The 27,077-nt window shown below is 53.8% G+C and overlaps 11 protein-coding genes and 2 non-coding genes across 13 annotated transcripts; 6 read left to right on the top strand and 7 right to left on the bottom strand.

Annotated features, from left to right (window-relative positions):
• Positions 1-534: 534 nt before the first annotated feature.
• On the bottom strand, positions 535-1,731 carry ASPACDRAFT_37146 (uncharacterized protein; the record flags this gene model as incomplete). Its single annotated transcript, XM_020200274.1, has 1 exon — positions 535-1,731. The coding sequence occupies one exon, from the start codon at positions 1,729-1,731 to the stop codon at positions 535-537; it is 1,197 nt and encodes a 398-aa protein (XP_020051243.1).
• Positions 1,732-2,140: 409 nt separating this feature from the next.
• On the top strand, positions 2,141-3,475 carry ASPACDRAFT_37188 (uncharacterized protein; the record flags this gene model as incomplete). The annotated part of the gene is made up of 1 exon (XM_020200278.1): positions 2,141-3,475. One exon carries the CDS (start codon positions 2,141-2,143, stop codon positions 3,473-3,475), a length of 1,335 nt encoding a protein of 444 aa, XP_020051242.1.
• An 872-nt stretch (positions 3,476-4,347) lies between these two features.
• ASPACDRAFT_t312 lies at positions 4,348-4,421 on the bottom strand. The gene has a single exon. It is a non-coding gene; the product is annotated as a tRNA-Ile (tRNA).
• An 882-nt stretch (positions 4,422-5,303) lies between these two features.
• ASPACDRAFT_37218 (S53 family peptidase) lies at positions 5,304-7,365 on the top strand (the record flags this gene model as incomplete). The annotated part of the gene is made up of 5 exons (XM_020200279.1): positions 5,304-6,199; positions 6,255-6,396; positions 6,448-6,541; positions 6,634-6,937; positions 7,011-7,365. The coding sequence occupies 5 exons, from the start codon at positions 5,304-5,306 to the stop codon at positions 7,363-7,365; spliced, it is 1,791 nt and encodes a 596-aa protein (XP_020051241.1).
• Positions 7,366-7,922: 557 nt separating this feature from the next.
• Positions 7,923-9,469, bottom strand: ASPACDRAFT_1860587 (intradiol ring-cleavage dioxygenase). Its single transcript, XM_020197753.1, has 3 exons — positions 9,053-9,469; positions 8,675-8,996; positions 7,923-8,624 (listed from the first exon to the last, which is right to left on the bottom strand). The coding sequence occupies exons 1-3, from the start codon at positions 9,294-9,296 to the stop codon at positions 8,003-8,005; spliced, it is 1,188 nt and encodes a 395-aa protein (XP_020051240.1). The 5' UTR covers positions 9,297-9,469; the 3' UTR covers positions 7,923-8,002.
• Positions 9,470-12,170: 2,701 nt separating this feature from the next.
• On the top strand, positions 12,171-13,605 carry ASPACDRAFT_1860586 (class I SAM-dependent methyltransferase). Its single transcript, XM_020197752.1, has one exon. It carries the CDS (start codon positions 12,574-12,576, stop codon positions 13,438-13,440), a length of 867 nt encoding a protein of 288 aa, XP_020051239.1. The 5' UTR covers positions 12,171-12,573; the 3' UTR covers positions 13,441-13,605.
• A 1,213-nt stretch (positions 13,606-14,818) lies between these two features.
• On the top strand, positions 14,819-17,372 carry ASPACDRAFT_127827 (sugar porter family MFS transporter). The gene is made up of 5 exons (XM_020197069.1): positions 14,819-14,870; positions 14,939-15,498; positions 15,554-15,630; positions 15,683-16,940; positions 17,052-17,372. The coding sequence occupies exons 2-5, from the start codon at positions 15,117-15,119 to the stop codon at positions 17,222-17,224; spliced, it is 1,890 nt and encodes a 629-aa protein (XP_020051238.1). The 5' UTR covers positions 14,819-14,870; positions 14,939-15,116; the 3' UTR covers positions 17,225-17,372.
• A 129-nt stretch (positions 17,373-17,501) lies between these two features.
• Positions 17,502-17,574, bottom strand: ASPACDRAFT_t311. Its single transcript has one exon. It is a non-coding gene; the product is annotated as a tRNA-Thr (tRNA).
• Positions 17,575-17,796: 222 nt separating this feature from the next.
• ASPACDRAFT_127826 (uncharacterized protein) lies at positions 17,797-19,326 on the bottom strand. Its single transcript, XM_020197068.1, has one exon. It carries the CDS (start codon positions 19,291-19,293, stop codon positions 18,085-18,087), a length of 1,209 nt encoding a protein of 402 aa, XP_020051237.1. The 5' UTR covers positions 19,294-19,326; the 3' UTR covers positions 17,797-18,084.
• Positions 19,327-19,967: 641 nt separating this feature from the next.
• Positions 19,968-21,037, bottom strand: ASPACDRAFT_82366 (uncharacterized protein). The gene is made up of 2 exons (XM_020206078.1): positions 20,412-21,037; positions 19,968-20,356 (listed from the first exon to the last, which is right to left on the bottom strand). The coding sequence occupies exons 1-2, from the start codon at positions 20,868-20,870 to the stop codon at positions 20,222-20,224; spliced, it is 594 nt and encodes a 197-aa protein (XP_020051236.1). The 5' UTR covers positions 20,871-21,037; the 3' UTR covers positions 19,968-20,221.
• On the bottom strand, positions 20,934-23,199 carry ASPACDRAFT_48344 (uncharacterized protein; the record flags this gene model as incomplete). The annotated part of the gene is made up of 2 exons (XM_020202109.1): positions 20,934-21,993; positions 22,040-23,199. 2 exons carry the CDS (start codon positions 23,197-23,199, stop codon positions 20,934-20,936), a joined length of 2,220 nt encoding a protein of 739 aa, XP_020051235.1.
• Positions 23,200-23,556: 357 nt separating this feature from the next.
• Positions 23,557-25,674, top strand: ASPACDRAFT_1860582 (ankyrin repeat domain-containing protein). Its single transcript, XM_020197751.1, has one exon. It carries the CDS (start codon positions 23,754-23,756, stop codon positions 25,578-25,580), a length of 1,827 nt encoding a protein of 608 aa, XP_020051234.1. The 5' UTR covers positions 23,557-23,753; the 3' UTR covers positions 25,581-25,674.
• A 413-nt stretch (positions 25,675-26,087) lies between these two features.
• Positions 26,088-27,070, top strand: ASPACDRAFT_82365 (uncharacterized protein). The gene is made up of 2 exons (XM_020206077.1): positions 26,088-26,144; positions 26,206-27,070. The coding sequence occupies exons 1-2, from the start codon at positions 26,096-26,098 to the stop codon at positions 27,021-27,023; spliced, it is 867 nt and encodes a 288-aa protein (XP_020051233.1). The 5' UTR covers positions 26,088-26,095; the 3' UTR covers positions 27,024-27,070.
• Positions 27,071-27,077: the final 7 nt, after the last annotated feature.

Here is a 27,077-nt window from a genome sequence, read left to right as displayed (position 1 = left end):
GTTTTATGTCTGCTCTTCATCTATGAAGACGCTGTCGGATGGTCTGGATCGTGGTCATGGGAGCAGAGGCTATTGTTAGCTATTGCTTGCCTCATTTATGTGGGAGGTGACTATCGCTGCAGTGGGTCGCGGCACGCAATATTGTAGGCGTGCGACTTCAAATATGGGTACAGCCATACATGCAAGCAATATTTGTCAACAGGGTAATACCGCTTCATAGTCAATGTTCGGGATCATACCACGCTTTGATAGTGTCAAAGTCCAAACAAGCTTAAGACCTACGGTATGGTTTCGCAGCTGACAATTTACACCTCACTCAATGTTAGAAACGTCTATTCAGTATCACTATATGCGCCGCATCATGCAAGTCATGCGTAGTCTGTATATAACCGGAGCCCGGAGGCAAAATTGCCTAATCCGGTAATCCATGTTCCACCAAAAGCTCGGTATTGGAGCTACCACAGAAGTGTAGTACAGTAGACTCAGACTTATGGCATGCATGTCGCATTCCCACTCACACCATCAAATCTCGAACTACTCCGCAGCTTGCACCACCTGGGCCCAGTCCCCAAACCCATACGCCCCCGGCACAGCTGCCCCATCAAACAAGCTCGCCATGACCACGCGACCCGACTGCTCCCCCTGCCACGGCTCCCGACCGTGCTGCGCCACAATATTATCAAACACCAGCACATCGCCCTTCTCCCAACGATGCAGTACGCGGATCTCGTCGGTGATCTTCGCCAAGTGCTCCAGATACTTGTCTGGAATCGGCGTGCCGTCCCCGAAAAGCTGCTGCGTGTCATTTCTCCGTGCACCCGAGCTGGCCTGCCCTCTCTTCCAATACGCCGCCAGCCCCGTGAAGAGCGTAGGAAGATTAGTTCCTGGCTGGGTTCGAATAGCAGGGAGGCGGTGCGTGAGAACCAGCTGCGTCTGACCGTCGTCATCTTTCGACCATGTCCAGGTGGTGTGTTCTCCTCGTCCGTAGCGCGCAATCTGCGCCTCTACCTTGCGACGCTTGGTTTCCTCGTCATCACCTGGTTGGAACTCCTTTCCAAATGCCTGACGCAGTGTTGAGCCGCCTGCGAACTGCTGCTCGACTTTATACGTCACACGACTGAGGATGCCTTTCTCAGCTAATTCGTCGATGAACTCCGGGATCTCACGCTGGGCGCGGTTGAAGAGCTCGAGGGAAGAGGAGATTGGCGACTCACCGCCCTGCGTTGGCGCACGGTGACCATAGAAGAAGACGTATTCGGGTGCGTGAGGGACTTGTGGAGACTCGTTGTGGTTGTAGATGAGAACATCCTTGGGTGCTTCATTGGCCGGTGCCACGTTAGGCGCAAGAAGGGGTCTATCAACCACAATACCGATAATCTCATGTGGTTTATAGCCGAATGCGTGGGCAAATCTACTGAAGTCCTCTGCATTGCGGATAGGCAAGTCGCGGAAGAGAAGGGTTCCGTGGCGTGCAAGCTGCTTCGTAAGACTGTTATCTTGTCTCTGAAGAGATTCGATGGTGGCGATGACACCATCGAGGGTAATTTCAGAAGAGCTGTGCAGTGTAGGACGCATGGCGAGCGGAATTACGGTCCCTTTCGGGTGGGGAGGCCCGAGTGAACGCTGATTATACGCAGAGAGCTCGAAAGACTCGAAAGTGATCAAATCTCGTGAGGGTTGCCCGTCGAGTGAGAGCTCGCCGAAGTGAATTTCTTCCGTGACTGTGGCCATTCTCGCTGATTTCGCAGCCTTTCAAGACAATTCGGTTGATGGAAACGTAGGCAAGAGTTGAGTTGCAATCTCTAGCTCTTCCAGCAACAAGCGGGGTAAATTCGCTCTCTTATCTCACAGGGTCATAGAGAAACGAAGAGCTGCAATGATTGGTGTTGATGTGCTTCTGACCGGGATCATTCGCTGCCAAGATGTACTGAGGGGTATATTTGCTTGTGCCATGCATGGACACGGTTACGTGATCTATTACCCGATAGAAACGATCGTCGCGTCGGCAGACATAAGTCAAGCCCCTTGCATCTCATAGAGCAGACAAAAGAGACAGCAACCTAGAAGTTTCTTGCACTTGTTAATCATGCAGACAATTCCAAAAGTAGATCAGGAAGCAATGATGACCGACATAGCAAGTATGTCCGACTCGCAACAAGAGCGTCAACCGGCCCATCTCCGATTCTTCCGGAGCACGCTCTTCCAAATCCTCGTCGTCGGACTTTGTGCATTTTGTGCCCCCGGCATCTGGAGCGCCATGAATGGCCTCGGAGTTGGCGGCTCCCAGAGCCCCAATCTTGTCAATGCCGCAAACGCTCTCCTCTATGCTTTCATGACAGTTACCTGCTTTGCAGGTCCATGGATGACCAACCTCATCGGGTTTCGCTGGACCCTCACGCTTGGGTCCATTGGTTATCCGCTGTATGCGGCAGGGCTATACCTGAACAACCGCACGGGTGCCACTTGGCTCGTGTACTTCGGCTCGGTGGCCTGTGGCATCAGTGCAGGTTTCTTTTGGAGCGTCGAAGGGGCCATCTCAACCGGCTACCCTGAGCAGCACAAACGCGGCCGCTACCTAGCTACGTGGTTTACCTTCCGGAACTTTGGGAACATCATTGGCGGAGCAATTTCACTTGCTCTTAACCACAACGTCAACCATAAAGGCCAAGTCGGGTACCAGACGTATGTTGGTTTCATCGCCATTCAGTGCCTCGGTTTGGTCTTCGGTCCCCTGCTATCGAATCCAGAGAAGGTACAACGTGACGACGGAACACGCATCGAAGCCCCTCGTGGGATGGAGTGGCGCGAGGAAGGTCGAATCATGTGGCGACTAATACGTAGCCGGTCAATCTTACTGCTTGTGCCACTGTTCTGGTACTTTGGCTGGATTCAGGCGTATCCGGGCACGTATCTCGCGACGTATTTCACCGTCCGGTCGCGAGCTCTGGGAAGCTTTCTGTCCGCTGTCGTAGGCACACTGGCTACTTGGCTGGGAGGGTCACTAGTTGATCTACCGTGGCTGAAGAGCCGCAAGAAGCGGGCTATCTTCACATATATCCTGATCGCTGCATTGAACAGCACTACCTGGATCTGGGCTGTGGTGATTCAAAACGAGTATCGCCATACCCAGCCGGTCTTGGATTGGGGCCATCAGCGCTCATTCGGACGAGGGTTTGGCTTGTATCTCTTTGAACGCATCAGCCTTGGCTTTGTTGAGAATTATATCTATTGGTGTATCGGAAACTTGTCTGATTCTCCAGGCGATCAAATTCGCTACAGCTCGTTGCTGAGGGGCATTGAGACGGCTGGTGTGGCTGTGGGATTTGGCGTCCAGGCTGTTCCGACCGCGCTGATTGCGACAGCGAGTATCAACTGTGGCTTGTGGTTCTTCGCACTGCCTTTCAGTTACTATGCCACTCTGCAAGTTTTGCGGAAGTTTGAAAGCCAAGCGAAGAGTGACGACAGACAGGACTAATGGAGAAAAATTGGGATCGAAGCTTCTGGTCATTTTAATGCTTGGTTCACGGCATCACCATTGATCTACTGCATGATATGCCAATGAATTTCTTCATATTTGTCATTGGCAAGAGTCAAGCCAAAGACCTTATATCGGTCGAAAACCAAAGGCAGCTGAGGCGATGAAAGACATGATGTTAACAAGATTCCGTATCCACGTTTCCTGGAAAGATATTGATATACCAAAGTATCTTGAGTAGAAGTATGCAGTAGGGTGTCAGAGCGACTAAATGAGGCGGGTGAAAAGGACAGTAGGAGAGAAAGTGGAATGGTAGGAAAGGTCATGTGCCTGGGAGTTTGTGTTCTTTGTCTGGTTGGCGTCATTTGTCTTGTTTAGTCTGTTTGGCAAGACCATCACTCATCACTCACCACCGTTTCGTCCCCATTCAATGCGGCATGTCAACTACAACCGTGCCGATGGGTAGAGAGCCTCAAGAGTTGTGGGCTTGGACTTTATTCATGTCTATGAGAATGAGTACAGCATTTCATATTTGTGGAAAGACTATGCTAACAACCCATGAGATAGGAATAGATCCTTGGATGAGCTTTTCCTTTCGACCGGCGTAGAAATGTCACTCAATCTCCACAAGCGCACGGGCATTGTCCTGCTTTTGGGGAAGATATATCACAACCGGACATTCGTGACAAACAGCTATAAGTACCGTTCGAGAGCGTCCGGCAACCCAGAGTAAACTGATTGAGAGCAGGAAACACCATCCGAACATACCGAAGCGACACGTATCGCCAATCGTCTGTTTCTTTGATCATGGCGCTCCAAAAACATAAACCAAAGAAAAAACACACCAAAAGTTGTGCAGGAATGCAAAAAGATGGTCCCAGAGGGGGTCGAACCCTCGACTTTAACGTTATTAGCGTTACGCTCTAACCAACTGAGCTATGGGACCCGGTTGATGTGAGAGGTTGAGTCCTATGTTTACTTATTCGCACGTAAATGAATAGAGGCACGAAAAATGGAAACCTCACCTCATGCACGCTTGCCCCCTCGAAACCGGGCAACTCGTGTCTCCCCGAACCCAACTCGTGTGGCTGGCCGAGGGGATGCGACCCACTGCCCCGGAACTGGCGGCGCCGATAACTGGAGCAGAAGGAATTCCGCCGATCGCAACCACGCCACAGTCAAGAAAGGTTAAGCATTCGGCGCCGTGCTTGTTCGCCTTGGCTAGTTCATGCGAGTTTGCCGACAATTCCTTCTCGCCAATGACCCTGTTTTGCTGACCATTACACCACCCGTCGTCAAGATTCCAACGCTGCTCATAGCCTACAACAACACTCAATAGTGCATCCTTGACCGAGCTCCGCCCAATTTCGCAAGCAAGACATTTGCAAAGGGTAGGCAACAGCCAGAAATGGCGTGGTTGAGGAGGGACACACCTTATCATCCAGCGGGGCAGATTTACCCCGACGGACTCCGAGTGAGGGTCGAGGGTAAACAACCCCATTCTTATCACGACATCGCTTACGGAGCCGAGCCCATATTGTCCGGGGTGCCCTGAGTAATTGCACGACAAATAGCAGTAATCTGCAGGTCCCGTTCTCCTGCATTAGCTTAACGAATTACGAAATGAGTTGAAGGAACCCCGTCGGTGTGCCTGCAGGCAGCTGCGATCCGACCAAACGATGCACCTTCCTGCTGCCGACAAACACAAAAACACGTCGATGCGCGATATGACCTCACCGACCCGCCCGTGCACTTATAATGGCGGTGTTCCCCCGACATTTCCCCAACCCAGTTGTGCACGTCGTGGGAAACGCTCTGTCTCCTCAAAATGCATACCAACGGCCTGTACACGGCACTTCTGTGCTCTCTGGCGGCTTCGGCTCAGGCCGTCGTCCATGAGAAGCTGGCGACCGTCCCTGCCAGCTGGACTTATCTCGAGGATGCTGCTCAGAGCAACACCATCAGTTTGTCGATTGCTCTGAATCGTCAGAACCTGGACAAGCTCCAAGCCAAGCTCACCGCCCTTGCCACCCCTGGTGAAGCCCAGTACGGCCAATGGCTGGACTTGGAGGACATCAACAAGGAGTTCCCTGTGGCCAGCGCCGACGCCGTCATCAGCTGGCTGCGCAGCGCCAACATCACCCAGATCTCGCAGGATGGCAGCATGGTGAACTTCGCTGCGCCTGTCGGCACGGTGAACAAGCTCCTCAACACCACCTTTGCCTACTACCAGAGCGGCTCTTCCACCAAGCTGCGCACCACTCAATACTCCATTCCGGAGAGCTTGGTCGACACGATCGACCTGATCTCCCCAACCACCTACTTCGGCAAGGACAACGCCCAAGCAGAGCTGTCGAAGCTGACGGTGCAGCTCCCGTCGCAGCACACCAAGAGAAGCTCCAACTCTTCCTGCGCCGAGCTCATCACCCTGTCCTGCCTGAAGGAGATGTACAACTTCGGCAGCTACACTCCTAGCGCCTCGTCGGGAAGTAAGATCGGATTCGGCAACTTCTTGAACGAGTCGGCCTCGTACTCCGACCTTGCCGGCTTCGAGAAGTACTACCACCTCCCCTCCCAGGAGTTCGACGTCGAACTCATCAACGGCGGTGTCAACGACCAAGACCCCGCGACCGAAAGTGACGGCGAGGCCGATTTGGATGTCGAGCTGATCGTCGGTGTTGCACACCCTCTTCCAGTGACCGCCTTCATCACAGGTGGTCTTGCGTGAGTCCTGCACGATAATCCCAATCACGATAGCAAAGTATGCTAATAAGCGCAGTCCTTTCATCCCCGACCCCGACGAGCCCACGGCTGCGGACGACTCGAACGAGCCCTACCTCCCGTACTACGAGTACCTCCTGTCGAAGCCCAACTCGGCTCTGCCCCAGGTCATCTCCAACTCCTACGGTGATGACGAGCAGGTATGCCACTACCTCAGCCACACGAACCGTGTTTCTCGCTAACCGCACCAGACTGTTCCCGAGTACTACGCCAAGCGCGTCTGCAACCTGATCGGCCTGATGGGTCTCCGCGGTATCTCCATCATTGAATCCTCCGGCGACGAAGGTAAGCCAGCCATCCCAGCCCAGCCCAGTCGACAAGCCTCCCCCACACTCATATCTCTGCCTCTGTAAACCGTTCTAACGCCAGAAAAACAGGAATCGGCTCCGCCTGCCGCGCCGGAGACGGCAGCAACCGCCCGCAATTCCAGCCGACCTTCCCGGCGACCTGCCCCTACGTGACCGCCGTCGGCGGCACGCAGTCCTACGGGCCCGAGATCGCCTGGACGGGCAGCTCCGGCGGCTTTAGCAACTACTTCCCGCAGGCGTGGTACCAGCACGACGCGGTGGAGAAGTACCTGTCGCACCACATCGCCAAGGACACCAAGAAGTACTATTCGCAGTACGCCAACTTCAGCGGCCGCGCGTTCCCCGACGTCTCCACCCACAGCTATGATCCTCCGTATGTTTAGCATCCATACCTCATACCCCCGACTCGATGATCTTAACCAGAACCCCCTGCTAACGCAACCCAGCTACGTGGTCATCGAAGGCAACACCACCGTCGGCACGGGCGGCACCTCGGCCGCGGCCCCCGTCTTCGCCGCGCTGGTCAGTCTCCTCAATGACGCCCGCCTGCGCGCCGGCAAGCCCGCCCTCGGGTACCTGAACCCCCTGCTGTACAGCAAGGATATCAGCAAGCGATTCACCGATGTCACCCTGGGCCAGTCGGTTGGCTGCGACGGCACGGACCCGCAGACCGGCGAGACTGTCCCGGGAGCCGGGATCATCCCCTGGGCATTCTGGAATGCGACCGTCGGCTGGGACCCGGTTACTGGACTGGGGCTGCCGGATTTCGAGAAGTTGAAGGAGGTGGTGCTGAAGTATTAGAGTTGATTTCGTCCGGGATGGAGGTGTTGATAGGATGTGAGGTAGATCATGTAAGTCAGTTGTGTTATCTGTATATGTAGTCTGTATGTGGATGTATATATGACTAATGGGCGGTTTCGTGCGTGCGCCTTTGGCCTTTCTGATTCTCGGGCGCAGTGAGTCCAACAGAGTATTGTGAAAGCGCGTCGCCGCTGCGCTACGTGCGTGAGAGTAAGTAATATGCAGAGCCAAGTGAATCCGCTTCCATGGGCCCTTGTTGTAAGTTAGATGGTGGGTTGAAAGGAGTAGGATTGGAAAGACAGTATGAGCAGGCGGGGAAAGAATGAAGGGAACAAGAAAGTCTCTTTGATGCCGTGTTGGGGCGCTCCCCCCCTGTCAGCTGACCAGGCGTTTAATGTCTTTGATTGATAGGTCTTACTTACAACAACCTCTGACTATGGCAGCAATCCTCTAAATTGCTCGAATTAAGCTACCTAGCTCCAGCGGTCAATCTTATCTTGGCTGATCTAAATAATACTATATTCATGAAAGTGAATATTTAATTCAAGCAGATATCTGCGATGATATGTATGACAGTCTCAAGTAATGTACAGTTACTTCCCACGAACTCCAGTGTTATTAGCTACACCCCGACATCTCAAGCACTCTGGGTAGGAGCAGCACCCATGGAGCCAGAAGGCGCACCGCTCATGGAACCAGAGGGCATGGCATCACCGGAGCCAGAGCCACCACCACCGAAAGCAGAGCTGTCAGTGTTCTGGTGGCCACCGGTCTCATCGTAGTACGCAGCGATGCTGTAGTAGGAGTTATCGGTGTAATCAGCCGTGGTGTTGATACCGATCTGGATCCACGCGAACAAGCCATCCTCGAGGCTGTCACCGAGGTAGATGTACTCGGGGAAGGGGTCGTAGGCGGACGACGCCTGGAGGACACTCCACATATCATCGGCATTGGTGGTGACAGCCTGGGTGTTGGTGGTGTAGGGGTAGGTGTCCTCGACGGCGGAGCGGAGGACCTCGTTCCAGAACAGCTGGCCGATGTGGGCGACGCTCCCGGTGCCGACCTGCAGGGTACCGTTGTTGCGGTTGATGGTGGAGTTGAGGTGGGTGAGGAGGTGGGTGTGGGTGGCGCGGCCGTCGTAGTGACCGGGGAAGATGGTGCTGAAGGTCACAACTCCGTCCTCGTTGGTCTCCTGGATACCGCGAAGGTAGGTCGAGTCCCAGCCGTCGGCGGCGTAGTTGCCGCTGGTGGAGATACCACTGCCGATATGTTAGTGAATTAGAACATGCATGGAGTAAATGTGACCTACCTGTAGACACCGGTAGCATTGGCGTTCCAAATATCAACCAGAGCTCCCTGGACAGGAAGACAGGTGTTCACGTCAATGTACTGCACTTCGAGGTAGACATCGACACCGTCGCAGTACTGCTCCTCCCTGACATTCTGGCGGATAACTTCGCCCCAGACGTAGTAGGGGCCGTCGGTGATGGTAGGAGTCAAAATGGAGCTTGTGTTGGCGCCAAAGATCTCGGCGTCGGCGTTGAGGCCCTGGTGCACAAGGCCGGTCTTGTTGTGGTTGATGGCTTCCCACTTCTCGAGGGCCGCGAGGTCACGACGCCACTTCTGGGGAGCTAATCAAGGGTTAGAGTCAACGGGTCCATCATCGACGCACGGATGCTTTACTCACCGGAGGTAATTCCGCGCTTAGAACGCAGCTCATTGGCAGTCTGCGCCCGACGAGCGACGCTGCGCTGCTGAACCTGCTGAGCAGCCTGAGACGAGGAGCAAGCGTTCACACCCTGTTGGCCTCTGGCGGCCAGGGCATCGCGAAGGTGGATTTCGCGCTTGACGGCCTTCATGTCATGCTTCTCACCCGGGTGAGCAAAGGCCAAAGTGGCCGCACTGAGTGCAAAGAGCTTGGAGAAGTGCATCGTGGTGATGGTAGCAGAAGAGAAAGGGAGGCTGGTTGTTGATCCTCTTTCTGCCTCACGTAGACAGCAGTGGTCTTTATAGCTTCTCCAATCTCGGTGTCAACGATGGTATAGATACGCTCCATATAGCCGCGTCATCTGGACTAGGGTGAGCCGTGTTGCTCTATCGACTTTCTATCAAATTGTTGTCGAATTGATTGGGAGACGTAAGCTCAGGATCTCGGCGGCACCCGCAGCCCTAGAACGAGGGCCGAATTCTTGGCCGGTCAACGTCAGAGTCTTGGCGCCGCGTACCTGGGATCCGCAGCATCTCAGGGAAGCGAACCCTATTGAGAGGGTGATCGACGACCACCGCGAATCAGCGTGCCCCGATTACTGTCACTGCTTCTGAAGACCCTATCAACTCAGGGATCGGGCAGACTCCGTTGGTCTGGGGTATTTTTAAAGCTTGGCTGGTGCTGTTGATGTATCGGGTTGCGAGCCAAACAGCGTTGGCCGTTTCATTCTCGGTACTACGGAGTAAGTAGTAGTAAGCGGAACTTATTCGTGACCCGCTTCCAACTCGAGCCGTCACTTTCTCTGCGCAAATGGCTTTTCTTGAGTACCTTTGTGCTAATATGCAGTATCCGTAGCATCCCATATGCTCGCTCGGCAGTTGTGCGAAAATGTTCGGCTGCATACTTGGTCGTCACAAAAGGGTACTGATCGCTCTTTTCTTGGCTCGGCCACAGCTTATTCAATTAGTCATTTCTTGTCCTCCTTACTGCATTACGCACGAGTCACTCGTCATCACCAATAACCTGCAGATTAGCATCACTTTGCAGATTCATGCTATGTATCTTCATGCTCCAGACTGAACAACGAGCTTGAGGCACGATTCAACCCATGCAGACACATCTTCTCTCTTGCGTGGTGAAGAAGCCATCAAGCTAGGAGTCGAGGCGGCTCTCAGCAGATGAACAAGGGAATATCTATCACTTCCAATCGAACAGGTGCTTTCTCGGCGTGTGAGGGATTGATTGTGCACGGTCGCGGGATCTTAAGTGGAGGTTTCTGGAAGGACATGCAGTCTCCACGCCTGCTGAGCCAAGCGACATCCGGTTCTCGCTTGATGATTACCAACAATATCAGCTCTACCCAGAGCCCATGCTAGTCGGCACCATAGGAATTCTCCGCGATGAAAACAGCGTACACCCCATCAGGGAGCCGCGATTTCCTGCCTCGCGAGGGCCCAATCTATTTCCTTTACTGCGGCCCCGATAATTCACAGAGATAACACTCCGACCAAGCGCCATCTTGATTTTTCTGTAGGCAGAGTTTGTATGTAGCCGTGATTTGTCAGAGTGGAGTGCGTCGGTCGATTACATTTTGCCGTAGGGAAACTTCGAGACCGAAGCGTCTTCGTGGTGGACCATCACGCACCTTCAAGATCTTTGCCGGGACCAGACGACAGTCGACGTCGCGCACCAAGTCACTAGTTGTTCGTCGTAATATCCATATGACATGAACGGGTATGCGACACTCTGAAGTGCGAGCTCTTCTCTAAGCGGCGTTTGTCCCATCATGGATGTTTCTTTCAGGCACGATTTCGTGATGTCTACGTACTCCTTGCCTGTGTCGACTCTCCTGCAGCGCATCCTTTGTGGGAGCTTGACACTCTTCTCTCCGACGCCAGTTAGGAAGATGGGGAGAGCATCGAAAAAGCTGAAGGCGAATGTATTCGCTTCGTCATATATCTGGCGATTCACGACCATGATTGCCAAGACATTCTTGCAGGGCTTATGTTGTAGCGGGGCGTCTCGTTCCCAGAAAGCAGGGTGGTTATCGGGACGCCGATAATGCCCAATAACAATTTCCTTGAAACAAGGCAGATGTTCGTAGACCATCAATCGCAGTTCTAGGTCCTTTACCATGCTTCTCTCAGCCAAAGTCACAGGAGGTACAAATGGTAGGAGTCGGCAGTTCGTGCTTGCCGAAACACTTGGCAAAAACACCCCAGCGACCCAGAGAAGGGGCAGAGAGACAACTGACCTACAGGAAGACGGAGAAATGAAAATGTCTTCTTGCGAATAAGCACACTCGATTCGCTGAATTTGAAGGGCCATGGACGCCGCGGGCGGTAGGTCGCTCCTTTGAATTTGTACGTGAAGCCACAGTGGCGCTGATGAGCAACATGCTCGATGAACCGCCGCGGGATTTGATGACCTTGGCACAGGTCCAGCATTTGTAAATCAGATAATCAGCAGCCTCGTGGCTTATTTGACGAGGCTGACGCAAGCTATGGATGATCTACGAGAAGTCATGGATGCCGTCGACCGGACGACGCTACTCGCCAACGTATTTCTGCAAGTGCTCGCGAAGCAGTCTATCACTCCAATAAATCTCTTAGCAGCATTGACATCTCCTCCTACGCCAGGGCATGATTGATCTCTCAGCTGGTTTCTGGGCTGGAGACTCTGCTTCAAGATTGGGGAAGCGAAGCATTCAAGTTTCGAACACAGGTTGTTTGTTTACAAGTCGACGGCGTGTTGCCCGCCCCACCACCACGGATGTCGTACTCTTGTGCCGCTTCAGGCACGTGATTGGCAGCGTGTATTTTGATTTCCATTTTTACGGTACTTACTTCTCTTCTGGACTCCTCACAACCGCCCACATAAGAAGAACCCTAGCTGTTCTTAACATGCAGTATTCATGCTTCGTATCCCGTACTGTGTCCCGGATAATATTCGATATTATTGAGAAACTATCGATGTTTATTACTTGATTTGTGATGGTCATTAGCATGGCTGGCTGAGAAACTCCGCAACGCTGGCTGGGATATTCGAGACAGCTGTGACACACGCAGACAACCCCTCATTTATGCGCTGATGGAGAGAATGCAGGCGTCAATCCAGCCAAGACAATTGGACATGCTGACAGCGTGGATCATCTGCAGCTCCAGATTCACAGGCGGGGGAGTCTGCCCGCAAATGATCGGCAGGGCCTGAGCCCGGAACTTTCATAATAGGATCTTGAAACCACAGGTATGTGGCTTGCTGAGCCCGTTCCTGCACTCATAGCTGAGATCTCAGCGGGGAAAGACGAGGACATTGCAAGGATGATTTCACCAGCTGCACTCAATGTCATCTTCAGGGGAATTATAAGCGACCAGCTTGCCACCCCCTCCCTCCTCATTATCCGACGCATGGCGATATAAAACTCGATCAAACCCAACCACCGAAGAATAAGAGCTGACTCGATACTCGTCTCCCGCTTTGCCTCTCATTTTCCCAGCAAGATGGCTTCCACAACCTCCATGGACTTCCACCTCGCCGACGGCCGAGCGTACTCCCTCGGCCGCAGCAACGCAGCCGCCTCTCGTCTGAACTACCAATTCTACCTGTGGAAAGAATCCTTCGGCTTCAATCTTCACCCCACCATCGCTGCGTCGCTACTCACCCCCAACCCATGCATCGCCGACATAGCCTCCGGAACAGCCATCTGGCTCCTCGATCTCGCCCCGGAGCTCCCCAACGCCACCTTCGAAGGCCTCGACATGAGCATGGCAGTGGCCCCGCCGCCCGAATGGCTCCCTAACAACATCAACCTTCGCCAGTGGAATCTCCACGACGAAGTACCCTCCGATCTGGTCGAAAAGTTCGACGTGATCCACCTCCGCTTGCTGGTTCTGGTGGTGGAAAACAGCGATCCAACCCCAATCATCCGCAAGGTGTCCCGCATGCTCAAGCCAGGCGGCTGGATTCAGTGGGACGACTACAACTATCAAGGCACACACGTGGTCAAGGTCAACCCAGCTCAAAAGACACCGGCTCTGGAACAGCTCTGCGCATTTTTATTTTCAGGCGGCAGGCAGGACTGGGTGGTGGAGCTTCCCCGCCTTTTTGAGAAGGAAGGGTTTGAAAAGGCCCAGATCTTTCACTATCGGCCGCGACGCGAGATGGCGAGGGCCAATGGGGAGTTGCATCTTTCTACGATTGAGGAGTTTGCGGCAAGGTTGCTCGAGGATGGGAAAGTGGAGGCGGGGAATGAGCTGATGGGGCTGGTGCGGCAAGGGCTCATGGAGGCCGGGGTCGGAGCGGCCATGTCGACGCCTAGAGCTGTTAGTATTGGACGGAAGAAGGGTCCGAACCGGGTGAAGTTGTAGACTTATGTTGCAGCGGTTGAGGAATGTCGTGGCGTGCAGTGTTTGGACATAGTGGGCAGAGGCCACTTTCAATCATGGGTCCAGGTAATTAATTAATCCATGGTGATAATCTCAAATCAACACGCAGTACTTTCGTAGTTAGGATTCGAAGAGGTGTGGAAAGAGCTGGTCAAATAGCGGAGATGGATGATCTCGATAGTAGTACGGGAGATCGATCACACTGATCCCGCTGATGGCTGGGGGGTGACCCCGCGGGCGGGCGCGGGCGTTGCCGAGGTCCTGCCGGTTTAGGCTTAGTGGAGCCAGTCCCTTGTCCACTCCCTTTTGCAACGTTCCAGACCCGACCCATGATCTCCCTTGCCTCCCTCATCTCCCAAAGATCCAGCTACTCACAAAGACACAACGAATTACGTTTCTTGACTGAGACAATGTCCCTGAACAACTGCATGCTCATCGATTTGATAGAAATCCTTGTGGAGAGGCTAGATGACTCCCACAAATGCGCCTAGGGAGGCTGGAGTTGTCGCCCGGTGACCCTCACTCATGCTAGTTGTGCTTTATAGATTACCTACAAAATGGCCTCGAGTCAAAAGACTATCAGGCCTAACCGGCCAAAGGTACGATCGAACTCTCTCCTACCCTCGTTGAACACGTTCAAGCCTCACTCATCAACACTTCGTCATTCCAGACACGGAGTCTAGAGCGTTCCCTCCAGTCGGGATGTCAACGCCGTCCCCATACACACTGTATCCGGCGACCGATCGAGGACTGCCGGGATTCACTTTTGGTACGGGACGCCCGTTGAACTGACCTGCCGCCACCTACGGCGATATCGATTATCGGGTGCAACTTCAGCTACCAATAATACGGCTCCTTGCCTGTGCGACCGTCGGCGATGCTTTGTTCTCGATTTCCCAAAGTGGACAAAGCATTATAACAGGATGCAAGATTGAGAGGTCCGGCGAGCCTAAATCTCTGCAGCTGAGATCAATGCAGGCTCCCACCTCAGGCTAGGTTCATCGCAGACGGCAAATTTCGGGGAAAAGCCACAAGCGACGGGCTAAAATCGACCTCCCTTTCTCCCATCCACCGCGTCTTATCCTATCCCCATGGGGATTTCAGCCCGGGATTCGATAAACTTATGATTTTCAAGGTTACATTCGCATGCTGCATGATTTGATATTAACCATGGTCGCTTCTTCACTTCCCCGCATTTGCTGTGATCGGCAGGACTGGCTACCAACCAGCGCCCGAAATTCGCAGTCGCCAGCCGTGGTTATACAGCATAACAAGCTTTCTTATCTTCATCCATGTGGATTCCGTCATATCTGTCGCTGGATACAGTATCTGCTAATGACGGCATGGGACGGTTACCCATCGTAGCCAGTCTGCATATTGACACGGCTGGTCTACTGCTGAACAACAGAGTGGTATATGCCGCAAGCATGCAAACCGACTCCGAAATTCGATAAAAGGCTGACCATCCCCCGCATCTCAGATATCTCAATTATCCATCCACTGAGAACATATTCCTGTTTCCTGAAAAGTCACAAGTAGAGTATGTTTGACTGCGCTTAGAGCTACACAGCTGTTGCTCGCCAAGTCTCCTCTCATTCTCGCCTCATCACGGAACCATCCCTTATTGAGAATAAGCTAGTGATAGAACGTCTACCGCAATGACCCAGGAAGGGACTACAGAGAAAAGGGCCCTGAAGGATGGTAGTCCAACTGCTAGGGTGGAGCACACCGAGAAAGCCAGCGACGCACATGCGATCTACGACCTGGAGGGCCGCACCACCGGCCCGAGTCATCTTAGCGCGATCTTCGAGAACCCTCTCGCAGGGATCCCACGCGAGAAGTTGTTGGACGACGTTGAAATTTTCTGTCGTGAATATGGTCTCGATGAACATTTGGAGGACTTCCGGAAGGGAGCGCTCATCTCGCAGAACCCAGCAGGAGCGCTCGATCTGCCCGAGCTGAGTGAGGAAGACAAGAACACACTCAGGCGCGAGCAGACTCACAAATGGTCGCAGCCATGGCAGCTTTACTTTTTGGCTGGTGAGACATGCTTTTAGATGCCCGTTCTTGTCTTTTGACTAATCTTGTTAACTAGCTATGTGCTCCCTTGCTGCCGCTGTCCAGGGTATGGATGAAACCGTTAACAACGGCGCGCAGGCAATCTACTTGAAGGCAAGGCATTATACCGGCTAGTACGGAGAAGGAAACACTGACAGCTCTACAGCAACTCGGGATCAAGTCCTCTCGTTTCTCTCCGAAGATGCAAGACTACCTGACTGGCCTTGTTGTCGGCGCACCGTACCTCGCCTGCGCGACGGTCGGATGCTGGCTGACGGAGCCCTTGAATCGACACCTCGCTCGTCGAGGCACGATCTTCTGGTCCTGCTTCATCGCCGCCGTCGCGTCCATCTGGGAAGGCGTGGCCAACTCCTGGGTCAATCTGTTCCTCGCCCGGTTCGTCCTGGGCCTAGGCATTGGGTCTAAATCCTCGACAGTCCCTGTCTACGCTGCTGAATGCTCGCCCGCGCCCATCCGCGGCGCCCTGGTCATGATGTGGCAGATGTGGACGGCCTTCGGCATCATGCTGGGCAACATCATGGGGGTGGCCTTTATGGGACTCTCCGACGACCTCTCGTGGCGTCTCATGCTGGGCTCCACCGTCGTGCTGCCCATCATCGTCTGCGCCCAGGTCTACTTCTGCCCGGAGTCCCCGCGCTGGCTGCTCCAACACGACCGCATCGACCAGGCCTTCCGCGCCTTCCGCACCCTCCGGCCCACCTCCCTTCAAGCCGCGCGCGACCTCTACTACGCCTACGTGCAGGTCCAGCTCGAGCGGCAGGTCAAAACAGGCCGCAATTTCTTCAGCATGTTCCTCGAGCTCTTCACTGTTTCTCGCAACCGCCGTGCCACGCTGGCCAGCTGGATCGTGATGTTCATGCAGCAATTCTGCGGCGTCAACGTTATCGCCTACTTCAGCTCGACCATTTTCTTAGATGCGGGGTACTCCATCCAACAGGCCCTGCTCGCCTCAATGGGCACCGGCATCCTGAACTGGGTCTTCGCTCTCCCGGCATTCTTCACCATCGACACCTGGGGCCGTCGCAATCTACTGTTGTTCACCTTTCCCTTCCTCGCCCTGTGCCTCCTGTGGTGCGGCTTCTCCTTCTGGATCGAGCCCGACAACCCCAGCAGCCGCGCCCGCGTCGCCATGGTCACGACGGGTATGTACCTGTTCGAGGTCTTCTACTCCCCGGGCGAAGGGCCCGTGCCCTTCACCTATTCGGCGGAAGCATTTCCCCTGCAAGTCCGCGAAGTGGGGATGTCCTTCGCCACGGCGACGACCTGGTGCTTTAACTTCATTCTGTCGTTCACGTGGCCCCTGCTGCTGAGTTCGTTTAAACCCCAGGGCGCGTTTGGATGGTACGCCGCCTGGTGCGTGGTCGGGTGGGTGCTCGTGCTGCTATTTGTGCCGGAGACGAAGGGTGAGTCTGTCTGCCTTTCCCCAACATTCGCCTCCTGTGGGGAGTCTTTCTTTGAAGAACTGTTTTTAGTTTTGTTGAGATACATCGATACTAACCCGGCCGTGGATATAGAACTCACCCTCGAAGAGCTCGACCAGGTCTTCTCCGTCTCCACCCGCAAGCACGCCCGCTACCAGCTCGATAACGCCTGGTGGCACTTCCGCGTCTGGGTCCTGCGGCGGAAGCTCGAGCCTCTTCCAAGATTCTACGAAGGGGTGGAGCGGTTGGCGGAGGTGGTGCACTAGCTGGTTTGCAGTGTACTGTGATTTACCCTACGGGCCTCGGTTGTGGGAGATGTGGTGCGAGAGGCATGGATTAAGTGATATATGTAATGCATGCGACTGTTCGACTGTAGTTGATAACAAGATATACAGAACAACCTGCGCTCTGGACATTATCTGTCGAAATATACAGCTAGCCCCTCCCCGAACGAAAATAGGAAGGAAAAGGAGGATAAGGTGATGATGAATGACCCCTGAGCGGGCAGCAGCCGGGGAAAAAAGCAAAAAAAGAGAAATCACGTGCTCACACTCGGACTCGAACCGAGGATCTCAGCATTACTAGTGCTGCGCTTTACCATCTAAGCCATGCGAGCGGTTGATGCATTTTGTTTCCACAGGCACACTTATACTCAAACATAAAACTAGGAAATCAATTGTCATCACATTTATGGTCATCTACGTCTGCTTGGCGATCAGAACAGAGAAGACATTCTGAAGCGCGTCAACAGCTTAGTTTATCCTCGCGTCCGATCTCTCGAGATAACATTTTGAGGATCGTGGACCATTGCTGTGGGTTGTGATTTTACGAGCATGTTAGGTTGGTGTTGTATTGTGGAATATCTGAGGAGCATTCTATTTATATAACGTAGGAGACTGATCCGATCCGCAGCTCAACATCAACCCCACAGGTATAGCCACGTCTTCACAGCTAGAATAGCATATGGCGCCTAGCAGAGAGGAAAGAGTAAAAACAAGCCCACTGAAAGAAAAGGAGGGTCTGGGGGTTCTCCCCCAGAACGCCCACCCCGTCCAAGCCTCCAAGAACAACAGCATCCTGACTCCCTTTCTTCCAAACAGAAACGCCCCGGATAACAAACCAAACCCTATCCCCAAACACCCCTCTCATCGCCCACCGGAAACGGCACCTCGAGATGCGGTCCCCCCAAATGCGCCAGCGTATACCCCAGCACCGGTGGCGCGCCCTCCCTCTGCACGACCGACACATCAGCGACAAGCGCCTCCGCGGGAATGATCCCCGTGACCGGATCGCGCCGGGCCTCCTCCAACTCCACGGCGCCCTCGACGAGGGCGACAAACGTGCTCGTGTGGTGCGGGCCCTCGAAATGCGGCCAGCGGCGGAGGAGCTGCACGGCGCGGCGGCGGGTCGGCAGGTCCCGGCATTTCAGGGCGATCCAGGTGAGCGGGAGGATGATGACCATGTCCATGACGAGGGTGGGGAGGTTGCGCGGGCCGAACTCGGCCTCGAGGCTGGCGACCGTGGCCTCGCCGAATTCGAGTCCCTGGATCAGGTCCGGGGCGAATTCGTCCCAGACGTCCTCGGACAGTCGGAGGGCGCGGTAGGTGTGGGTTCTGAGGATGCGGTGCTGCATCTGGATCAGGTTCATGCACCGGGCTTGCTTGGGGGTCGGGTGCGGCAGCTGGGTGGTCGCTAGCTCGGTGAAGGCGGTGATGTGCTCTTCGAGTTGGGTCGCGAGCTTGCGTTGCGCGATGAGGATGGGGAAGATGTTGAGGGTTCCAGTTGGGTCTTGGAGGGCGCGTTGGACGATGGTCAGGTAGCCCAGGGCGTTGTCGGAGATGGGGTCGAGCTCGCGCCAGGCCTCGTCGAGGTTGCGGAAGCGCAGGGGCTGGTGGTTGTCGCCCCGTACCCCATTGGTGTCTCTTTGGCGCGATACGTATCGGTGGACTTGGATCTGGATGTCGAGGTGCGCGATGGCGGCTAGGAGGGCCATTTGCGGCGTCATCGCCGACGACCGGTCGGCGTGATGGTAGTCTTGCAGTTTGTCGTGGACGATTGCGCGGGCTGCGTCTCCCTTCTCGCCGGACAGGATTTGGAGTCCATTGGTGAGATGGACGCAGGCGTTCTCGTTATTGCCCTGGAGCACTTCGAGGTAGGTGAACAAAACGCAGCAGACGAGCGCAATCACGGAAACGTGCGGATCCTGTGAGCTCAACCGGCGGCGAAGGGTCGACAAAGCGCGACCGTATTGCTCGATAGCAAACCGATGGTGTTGAGTTCGATGCTTGATTGCCTTGCTCTGAGACATACCGTTCGTCTCGGAGCTTGCATGCATGGCACTCAATGAGACCAGGGCATGTCCGACCGCAGGCTCAGCCTGACTTAGCTGCAGTGCGAGACGTCGCCAGACTTCCCATTCGAAAAAGCTGACCAGCATTGGCATGGTGCGAGTCTGAAAAAAGCTAATGCATCGCCGCTCATCAGAGCTCATACTGGGATAGCTGATATCGATGATGTGAATGGACGGGGTATAGAATTTGTCCTTCTTGGTGACGATCGGGAGGCGGGCCGTCTCGTACCCATCGCAGGTCCGGCCCGTCGAGCTGCAGTTCTTGCACGATCCTGGGGTCTCGTCGCATTTGATCCTTCTGGTTTTGCAGGTCTGACATCCTGTGCGGGAGCGACGGGTATACGCCCTCTGTCGGGTTGGCCGGTTCATGATTCTTGCTGCCTGTAAGCTTGGGGGATTAGAAGATTAGAAGTGATCGGCTGTGCTTCCGACCGAAAGTCGCAGCCTCAAACGCTCTTCAACCGGCGCGCTTTTAGTGCACCAGTCCGTCGCTATTAGACCACCACATCCAGCGTCATTGGCTCAGAGCCTCAGATACTGCGCACTTGGCGTAAGATGATCGGCAAATCCTCGCCAGCTCCAACTCCAAGCGACAGATCAATCCTAAGCTGATGACTAGTAGTAGGTATCTACCCGTGACTCAATTAGCACCAATTGCAGAGAAAAATTGTTAATTTTCATTATGGTCTGGGCCAGGCTAGGCATGCTTAGCGTGGCTTGTTGGAATGCCAAACGAGCTTGGCCAGTATATTGGCTCAGCGATACAATTCACTTGGAATCGATTGATCTCCAATTCATGACTGAGGTGACTGGTAACTCCAATACTATTCCACAACCAAACTATGAGTAAATTCTGTGCAAGTACCACTCCTAAAATACCGTTCAATGTCTTGAGGCGGGAAAGCCTTAGCCATCAGTTACATCTGTCTAGGTGTTCCATGACAAGCTGGTAGATCATTGATGGGTTTTGCTCAACCTGAGCCTTTCGTTCCGCCAATGAAAGGCTTAGCTCCCTTAGGGATGTACCGAGTTCATATGCTCCGGTTTTCTGCTCTGACGTTACTAAATTTTCCACCAAGTCGCGTAGTGTGGACGCAACATACCGAGATAAAGGAAGCCAAATATTGCAAATCTTTGGACGCTTCGTCAATCGACTCCACCTGTACCAATGCTTTGAGCCAGCGGGGAATATGATTCTCGATGAAGAGAGAGAAGGAGTCGCCAGGGTGAGCTTCTACTCGACTGCGCTCAAGATGCTTCACCCAGTAACGGCAGGCGTAGCGCGCTGCGGGTGACCATTCCCACACAGTGCAAGCGTCTCCAGTGTCGACCATGAGATCGCTTCGGTCTGAGGTTGAGCCTACTTTCTCTTTCTGGCCTCGCTCAAGGATGTCTGGAAGCAAACGTAAGCAACCTTCCATAGCATCGTAGTGAGCCTGTTTTGAGTCTATTCGAAATCTCTCGTCGGTGCATCTTGTGGGGCTCCTCAGAAAGGACCCCACGGATGGATGAAGAAGACGAAGCAATGAACTATGGTCGTGCTTGTCGTCTGGAACATCCATGAGCGGTTGAAGATTCTTCATAACCTCATGGATGTCGATGCTATCCGCCCCAGGCTCATCCCCTTATAGGTCGATTAGTTGATAGAATGAAGCGGGAGAAATCTCCTTGAACAGCACAACTATAACGCCCAGGTAGCGTCGCAACAAGCCATCGTATATGCTGCTCTCCTCGCTGCTCAGGTTTGATGGCATTGCATCTCTCAGAATGTCAAGGTACACGTCGTCAAGTTGAGCTTCGATGGGTGACATCGTGGCGCCAGACTGGAGCAGCATTGATAATCTTCGGCCACATAGCCCAGGAACTGCTCGAATATACCTGACAGCCATTGACGCCCACAGGAAGTTGCCTCCGGTTTTATCAACCAGCTTTCGAAGGTTATCTGCCTCTTCCAAATTTGCGTTCAGCTGTTGTAGCTCTCGCTGCAAGAAGAGCGAAATATCCCGATCAATGATTTCTCGGGGGATGGCTTGCAGCTCAAAAGCACGGTAACGACTATCATGTTCGCATCGTCTGTGGAAAGTTATGGTAGGTGTCATCCTACTACATATGAAGACTCGTACACCAGCCGAACTGATATCCTCGAGCAAGCGAATGGCGATACCGATCTCAGATGTTTCACAATTGTCAAGAGCATCAACAATGAGCGCAATCGGCAGTCCATTGAAAGCAAATCGAGCTCTTGATATAGGTCTCAAGATTAGCTTTTGACACTGATCCCCAAAGGACTTGAAGCAAAGATAAGGGTCCTTAGCCATTGCTTCTGAGATAAAAGACATGAGGACTGGAAATTCACTAGCAAGTTGGTAAGCAATAGTGGTGATGAATTCGCGTGTGCTGCGCTTGCCACCGCCTGAAGCCTTATCGAAGAAGAAGGTTGCCCCAAGGCGACCCTGAGCACTCCAACTACGAGCAAGCGTTCGAGCTATTGTCGACTTGCCTGTTCCTGCCCATCCAATTAGCCAGTATATGGTCTCGCTGCTATGGGTATTGGCCCATGCGTGAATATCTTCGAGAACGGCCGTCCTAGTCCCTTCGAGACATAAGGGGTCATGCTGTCTATCATAGTGGTTATGAACCGCCTCTGAAGTATAGGGAAGCTTGTCGAACAGAGTGGGGCCGCCTCTATTATTTGTCAGTGAACTCTTGTATCGAGGGTGTCGAGACGTACCGTATAGCTTTTACGGTGGCCATTTCCTCAGCTGGTTCGATTTGCAAATATGCTTGTTCGTTGAACCCTATTAGGTCGTCACGACATAAGACGCGAGATTGTGATACTGATCTTTGCTGTAATGGTGTCATTTCTTCATCCTGCTCTATAGAGCTCTCGCATAGATCTATCACGGCTTGTGCACAGGCCGCAGCAGCAGCTGCGGCATGTCTTTGCCACTTCTTGTTCTTGTGGCTATCTGCGTAGTCACACACACCCTTGATAATGAGACATGGTAGATAGTTCCAAGCCCCTGCTCCTTCCATCTCAAACGCAATAACATTCTTTGTCTTTGCAACTCTGTCGCGGTGCTGGCCGGATTTTAAGACCTGATCTCCAGATGCAACGGAGCCAAAATGAAGCAGCAGTGTTGTATTGCTTTCATCGCGGCCCCGAGGGATCAGATACTCAGGCTCGCAGCCTAGCTGGTCACACGAGGAGTGCTTTGCAATAGTGCAAGACTTCCCTGGTTGGACGCAGTCGCAGTCGTGCGGGTTGCGGTGCTTGTGCATATAGTCCGGCAGGAAAAGCTGGTCTTCCTTGTCCCCTGGATACCGAGACTGTGCAAAACCTGGCTTCCGGAGCAAACAGTCCAGATGTTTCCATGTTCTTTTCTCGAGATCCTCCTTCTGGTCCTCGAGCTTGGCTAACAACGATCGCACTAACCACGTAGGTCTTCCAAATTGTGGTTGCTCAGAGATTTCTGGCGCTGGGTCATATGGGTGGAAGATCGCATTCTCAGCAGGTACAATGTTCTTACTGATCACAACATCGCCAAGCAGAATCTGATCTTGGGCTTGCGGAACTCCGCCACAGATTCCAACAATCAGAACAAGCTTCAGCTCTGTAAAGCTTGCTCTTATACCCGCTGCTGTTGTTGCCGCATTTACCTTGCCCATCCCCGGCATGTGTGCGAGAACAACTCTGTGATTTGCGATTTTGCCGGTGGTATACGAGTTCATGTCCATTGGAGCCTTAACGGAAGTGTTGGTTGCATCGTTTTCCGCTGCTTCGCCATCGATCTGATCGAATATCCCTCTGATAGCATTGGCTTCCAGGGGCAAAGCAGCGAGGATGCCTATTTTGAATTCTGGGTTCCGAGTATTTGAATTTGAGAGCATTGTAGCGACCGCAACGGGGAGATATGTGCTTTGCTGGACCACGACAAACACTACATCCGATGATTTTTGTCTCTGGGAAGAAAAAAGGAGGTTGAGAAATCGACCTCCATGGCAGTGGATGGTTTTATAAGAGTCCCCAGATAAGGCGGTTAGTATGCAAGGCTGGGATTGCATCCGTCCCAGCGGGCGCCTAATCCTCGTTTGTGACAGGAGAGCTGAGCGGAGCATGTCTGACTTGGGAGAAACCGTGATCGTTAGCTTGAGCTTTAGTGTATGTTAGCAGTCGATACGATGAAATATAATTGGAGTAGTAACGTATCGTATTGTACTGTACTTTAGCAGATTTTTGTTTTGACCCCTAACGGCCCTCTGGGCTCCCTCCCCAATGAACAATTCAATTTCTCATCAGCCAGCCACTCTAGATAGAGGCAACTCTACCCCTCATAAACTTTGTTCTCCCTGTGAATAACGTCGAACAACAACACTATTTCAGGTGTTATTCATGTGCCACCCCCTACCATGTTCTTGGGTTACTTCTTCATCCTCGGGCCACAATGGCATCCGATGCCTTTTATGATAATAACTCGGCCAATGAGCCCGATTCCGCAACCATGCATGATACATCCGAGTACGCGTTTGAACCCGAATATTGTCCAGATGAGCTACATCTGATCATCAAGCGCAACGACACGCTCGGTCTGCTCCGCTACAGCGAAGAAGCAAAAGAGCGTGGTGAGGATTTTTTCAGCCGGGTCAAAGTAAGCCTTTTCGGCTACTACCCGTTTCCGCCCTTCTATTCCGCGGCGGATTATGGAAGTCTGAACGCTTTACGCGCCTTGGTCAATCTCTATCAGTCCGACCCTACGCATTCTCAACAGCCGCTGGAGAAATATCTGCAGAGACTTGACTTTCGGATGCTTAACCTCGCCTGCGGCAACGCCGACAGGAAAATGACACGGTTCCTGCTCGATCATCAGCCACCCCTGGGCGCGTGGCGGGATCGGGACGCTAAGGGGGCGACACCGCTGGTCTGTGCCGCACAGGCTTTTCCCGGTAATGTGGAGGCTTTGAAGAGAAAGATGAAGGAGACAAGTCCCGCGATGATCCGGGAGAAGTTGCGAGAGCACCATGCTCGCTATGGCGAGTTTATCGAGTTCTGTTTGGCCAGTGGTGCTTCGGTCCGCGAGGCGGATCAATACATGCTTCCCTATCAACTCGGATGGCAAGCCCAGCCTGGCGACCAGCAGATACTGGGGGACACTGTGCTGGGCAATGTGATAACCCACGCTAGCTATGCAATGGTGTCCCGCTTGATCGCGGCAGGCGCCGATGCGCATGTCGTGCAGACGTGGTACGATCCCTGTGCCTTTGGTTCTGCCTTGCGGTGCAGCGGGGTCACACCGCTGCATATTGCCAGCAAATGCTGGAATTTGGATGCGATTCAGGCGCTGCTGGACCACCGGGGTCGGATCGAATTGGCCGAGATGGTGTCGAGAATGGATGACCACGGACGGCCACCACTGCATTGGGCATTAATGGGCGATGAGGACGAGATTGCCACCTTGACTCCTTTGGAAGTGACCTCGCGGATGTTGCGCACTGTGAAGCTGCTTCTTGATATTGGACCAGCGATGGTGAATGTGAAGGATCATGATAACAAGACAGTGCTGCATTATGCGGTTGACAGTCATGTGGGGGATGCCGACTGTCTCGAGGCAGTGAAATTGCTGCTGGAGTACCGACCTGACCGGGACGTCCTGAACGCCCAGGGTGCGGACCTGGATGACCCGGGCTCGACCGTTTTGCATTACGCCGTATCGCGTCGTGCAGATGACGGCGTCAAGTCTGAGATCTTCTTCCAGCTACTTGACATTCTAATTATGCATGGGGCAGATCCGACGATGTGCGACGAGGCAGGCCGAACAATGCTATACCCATTGGCTATGATAGGGACAGACATCAGGCCTATCGATGCTGAGACCTTGGAGAAGATCTTGACACTGGTGGACATCAACCACGCTGACGTGAATGGAGATACCTCGCTGCATCACATCGTGAGGCGAATTCGCCAAATCGGAGCGGTTGATAAACTGCTCAACCGGGGTGCCGACGTCAACGCAGTCAACAAGAAGGGAAACACGCCGCTACATGTGGCCGTTGGAGCAAGTACCTTCCCCAGTGTACGAAGAATGGACGATGGTGGATTCGTGGAAATCCCGCCCGAAGAACGGTTGGAGGCGTTTGAGAAGATGATCGACATTCTCCAGCAGGCTGGAGCCTCCGTGGATCAAGCCAACCTTGCAGGAGAAACACCGCGTGAAATATTGAAAGAGACCAGAGAACGATGGGCGCCGAAAGACTTTAGTCCTCGCTGGAGATAGCATCGCCTCAGCCTATAGATTAACAACCATATTCATGGAAGATGATTAGGTTTAGTCCTTTTGCTTTTTGAGAACCAGAAATAGAAGAGTGGAGAAAAAGAACCGATCAGGAGGAGAGAATGGTACGTACAGTAAGTAAATCGAGAAGGCGGCAATGAATTCATCCCCGGCGGGGCAGAATCCGCAAATCCCCCCCACATGCGGGCTTCTAGACCATTACCTCATGCACGCCTATAAGTTTAATCACTGCTGCTGCTGCTGCTGCTGCTGCCTACCGCCAACTCCCCCGATCTCACTATTCTGTACAAACTACAACACAACCTTGAATACAACACAACAACACCAAACCACCAATCGCACCCACAATGCCTCCCCCGAAGACCCAACTCCCCGAAGGCGGCAAGACCCTGGTCTACTCCACGGTAGACGGCCACGAGGTCAAACTAGACTACTACCTACCGCGCAACACGACGAGCGGCCACCTGCCCGCGATAATCTACTACCACGGGGGCGGCATGACCGCCGGCTCGCGGCGCGGCGGCCACTTTCCCACCTGGCTCTACGGTGCGCCCATTCCCCCAATCCCCAGCCCCTGAAATCACGCAACTGATTTTAAGTCCCACAGACCACTGCCAAAAATCCACCTACATCTTCATCTCCGCCGACTACCGCCTGTGCCACCCGAGCACCGCCCTGGACCAAATCGCCGACGCCCAAGCTTTATTCCGTTTCCTCGCCAGCCCCGCCTTCCAATCCTCCCTCCCGTCCCCCGACCTGTCCCTAGACACAACCAAGATAGCAGTCACCGGCTTCTCGGCGGGCGCCTACTCCGCCCGCGCCGCGTGCGTCTACGCCACCCCCAAGCCCGCCGTGCTGATGACCGCCTACGGCACCGGCGGGAACCTGCTCCTCGATCACTGGACGCAGCCGCGGCCGCCGACCTCCATCGCCAAGATGGTCAACCTCGACGACGTCCCGCGACTGCTGGCGGATAGGACGGTCGTCAGCGACGATTCCACCCCGGGGTCCAATAGATTTGCGCTGACGGTGCGGTGGGAGATCGACGGGACGTTTTTGGACGGGGTGTTTGGACGGCCCGGGTTGGGGGCCGCGCTTAATAAGGTGGAGTATGCGGGCAGGGCGGAGGCGGTGCCGGAGGATTTGAAGCCGGGGTTCTTGCAGAACTTTGTGGGGAAGGAGTATCCCCCTGCCGTGTTTGTGCATGGAACGGCGGATGAGGTTGTGCCCGATCTGGAAAGTAAGTTTCAGCATGAGCAGTTGGGGCAGTTGGGGATTAGGACGGAGTTGTTGCTTGTGCAGGATGCGGGGCATGGGTTGGTGGATTTGGGTTCCGGGTTTCCGCCTAAGATGGCGGAGGGGGCGATGGAGGCGTATGCTGAGGCGTTGAAGTTTGTGGATGCTGCGTTGCTTGGGAAGTTGTGAGGGGGTTGTAGAGTTGTGGATTTGTGATTTAAATAGATGTATAAATGAAGTAGA

This window comes from Aspergillus aculeatus (genome assembly GCF_001890905.1).
Source record: "Aspergillus aculeatus ATCC 16872 unplaced genomic scaffold ASPACscaffold_23, whole genome shotgun sequence".
Classification (NCBI taxonomy): domain Eukaryota; kingdom Fungi; phylum Ascomycota; class Eurotiomycetes; order Eurotiales; family Aspergillaceae; genus Aspergillus; species Aspergillus aculeatus.
Note: the sequence above shows the minus strand (reverse complement) of the source record. Positions and strands in the feature narration are given on the sequence as shown.

Coding starts and splice junctions, on each gene's coding strand:
- ASPACDRAFT_1860587 (XM_020197753.1), bottom strand. CDS start 9,296: ATGCACTTCTCCAAGCTCTTTGCACTCAGTGCGGCCACTTTGGCCTTT. Junction 8,997..9,052: donor TAAGCGCGGAATTACCTCCG/GTGAGTAAAGCA, acceptor ACCCTTGATTAG/CTCCCCAGAAGTGGCGTCGT. Junction 8,625..8,674: donor AATGCTACCGGTGTCTACAG/GTAGGTCACATT, acceptor ACATATCGGCAG/TGGTATCTCCACCAGCGGCA.
- ASPACDRAFT_1860586 (XM_020197752.1), top strand. CDS start 12,574: ATGGCTTCCACAACCTCCATGGACTTCCACCTCGCCGACGGCCGAGCG.
- ASPACDRAFT_127827 (XM_020197069.1), top strand. CDS start 15,117: ATGACCCAGGAAGGGACTACAGAGAAAAGGGCCCTGAAGGATGGTAGT. Junction 15,499..15,553: donor GCAGCTTTACTTTTTGGCTG/GTGAGACATGCT, acceptor CTTGTTAACTAG/CTATGTGCTCCCTTGCTGCC. Junction 15,631..15,682: donor CGCAGGCAATCTACTTGAAG/GCAAGGCATTAT, acceptor ACAGCTCTACAG/CAACTCGGGATCAAGTCCTC.
- ASPACDRAFT_127826 (XM_020197068.1), bottom strand. CDS start 19,293: ATGCATGCAAGCTCCGAGACGAACGGTATGTCTCAGAGCAAGGCAATC.
- ASPACDRAFT_82366 (XM_020206078.1), bottom strand. CDS start 20,870: ATGGATGTTCCAGACGACAAGCACGACCATAGTTCATTGCTTCGTCTT. Junction 20,357..20,411: donor ATTTGGCTTCCTTTATCTCG/GTATGTTGCGTC, acceptor ACGTCAGAGCAG/AAAACCGGAGCATATGAACT.
- ASPACDRAFT_1860582 (XM_020197751.1), top strand. CDS start 23,754: ATGGCATCCGATGCCTTTTATGATAATAACTCGGCCAATGAGCCCGAT.
- ASPACDRAFT_82365 (XM_020206077.1), top strand. CDS start 26,096: ATGACCGCCGGCTCGCGGCGCGGCGGCCACTTTCCCACCTGGCTCTAC. Junction 26,145..26,205: donor CTTTCCCACCTGGCTCTACG/GTGCGCCCATTC, acceptor TAAGTCCCACAG/ACCACTGCCAAAAATCCACC.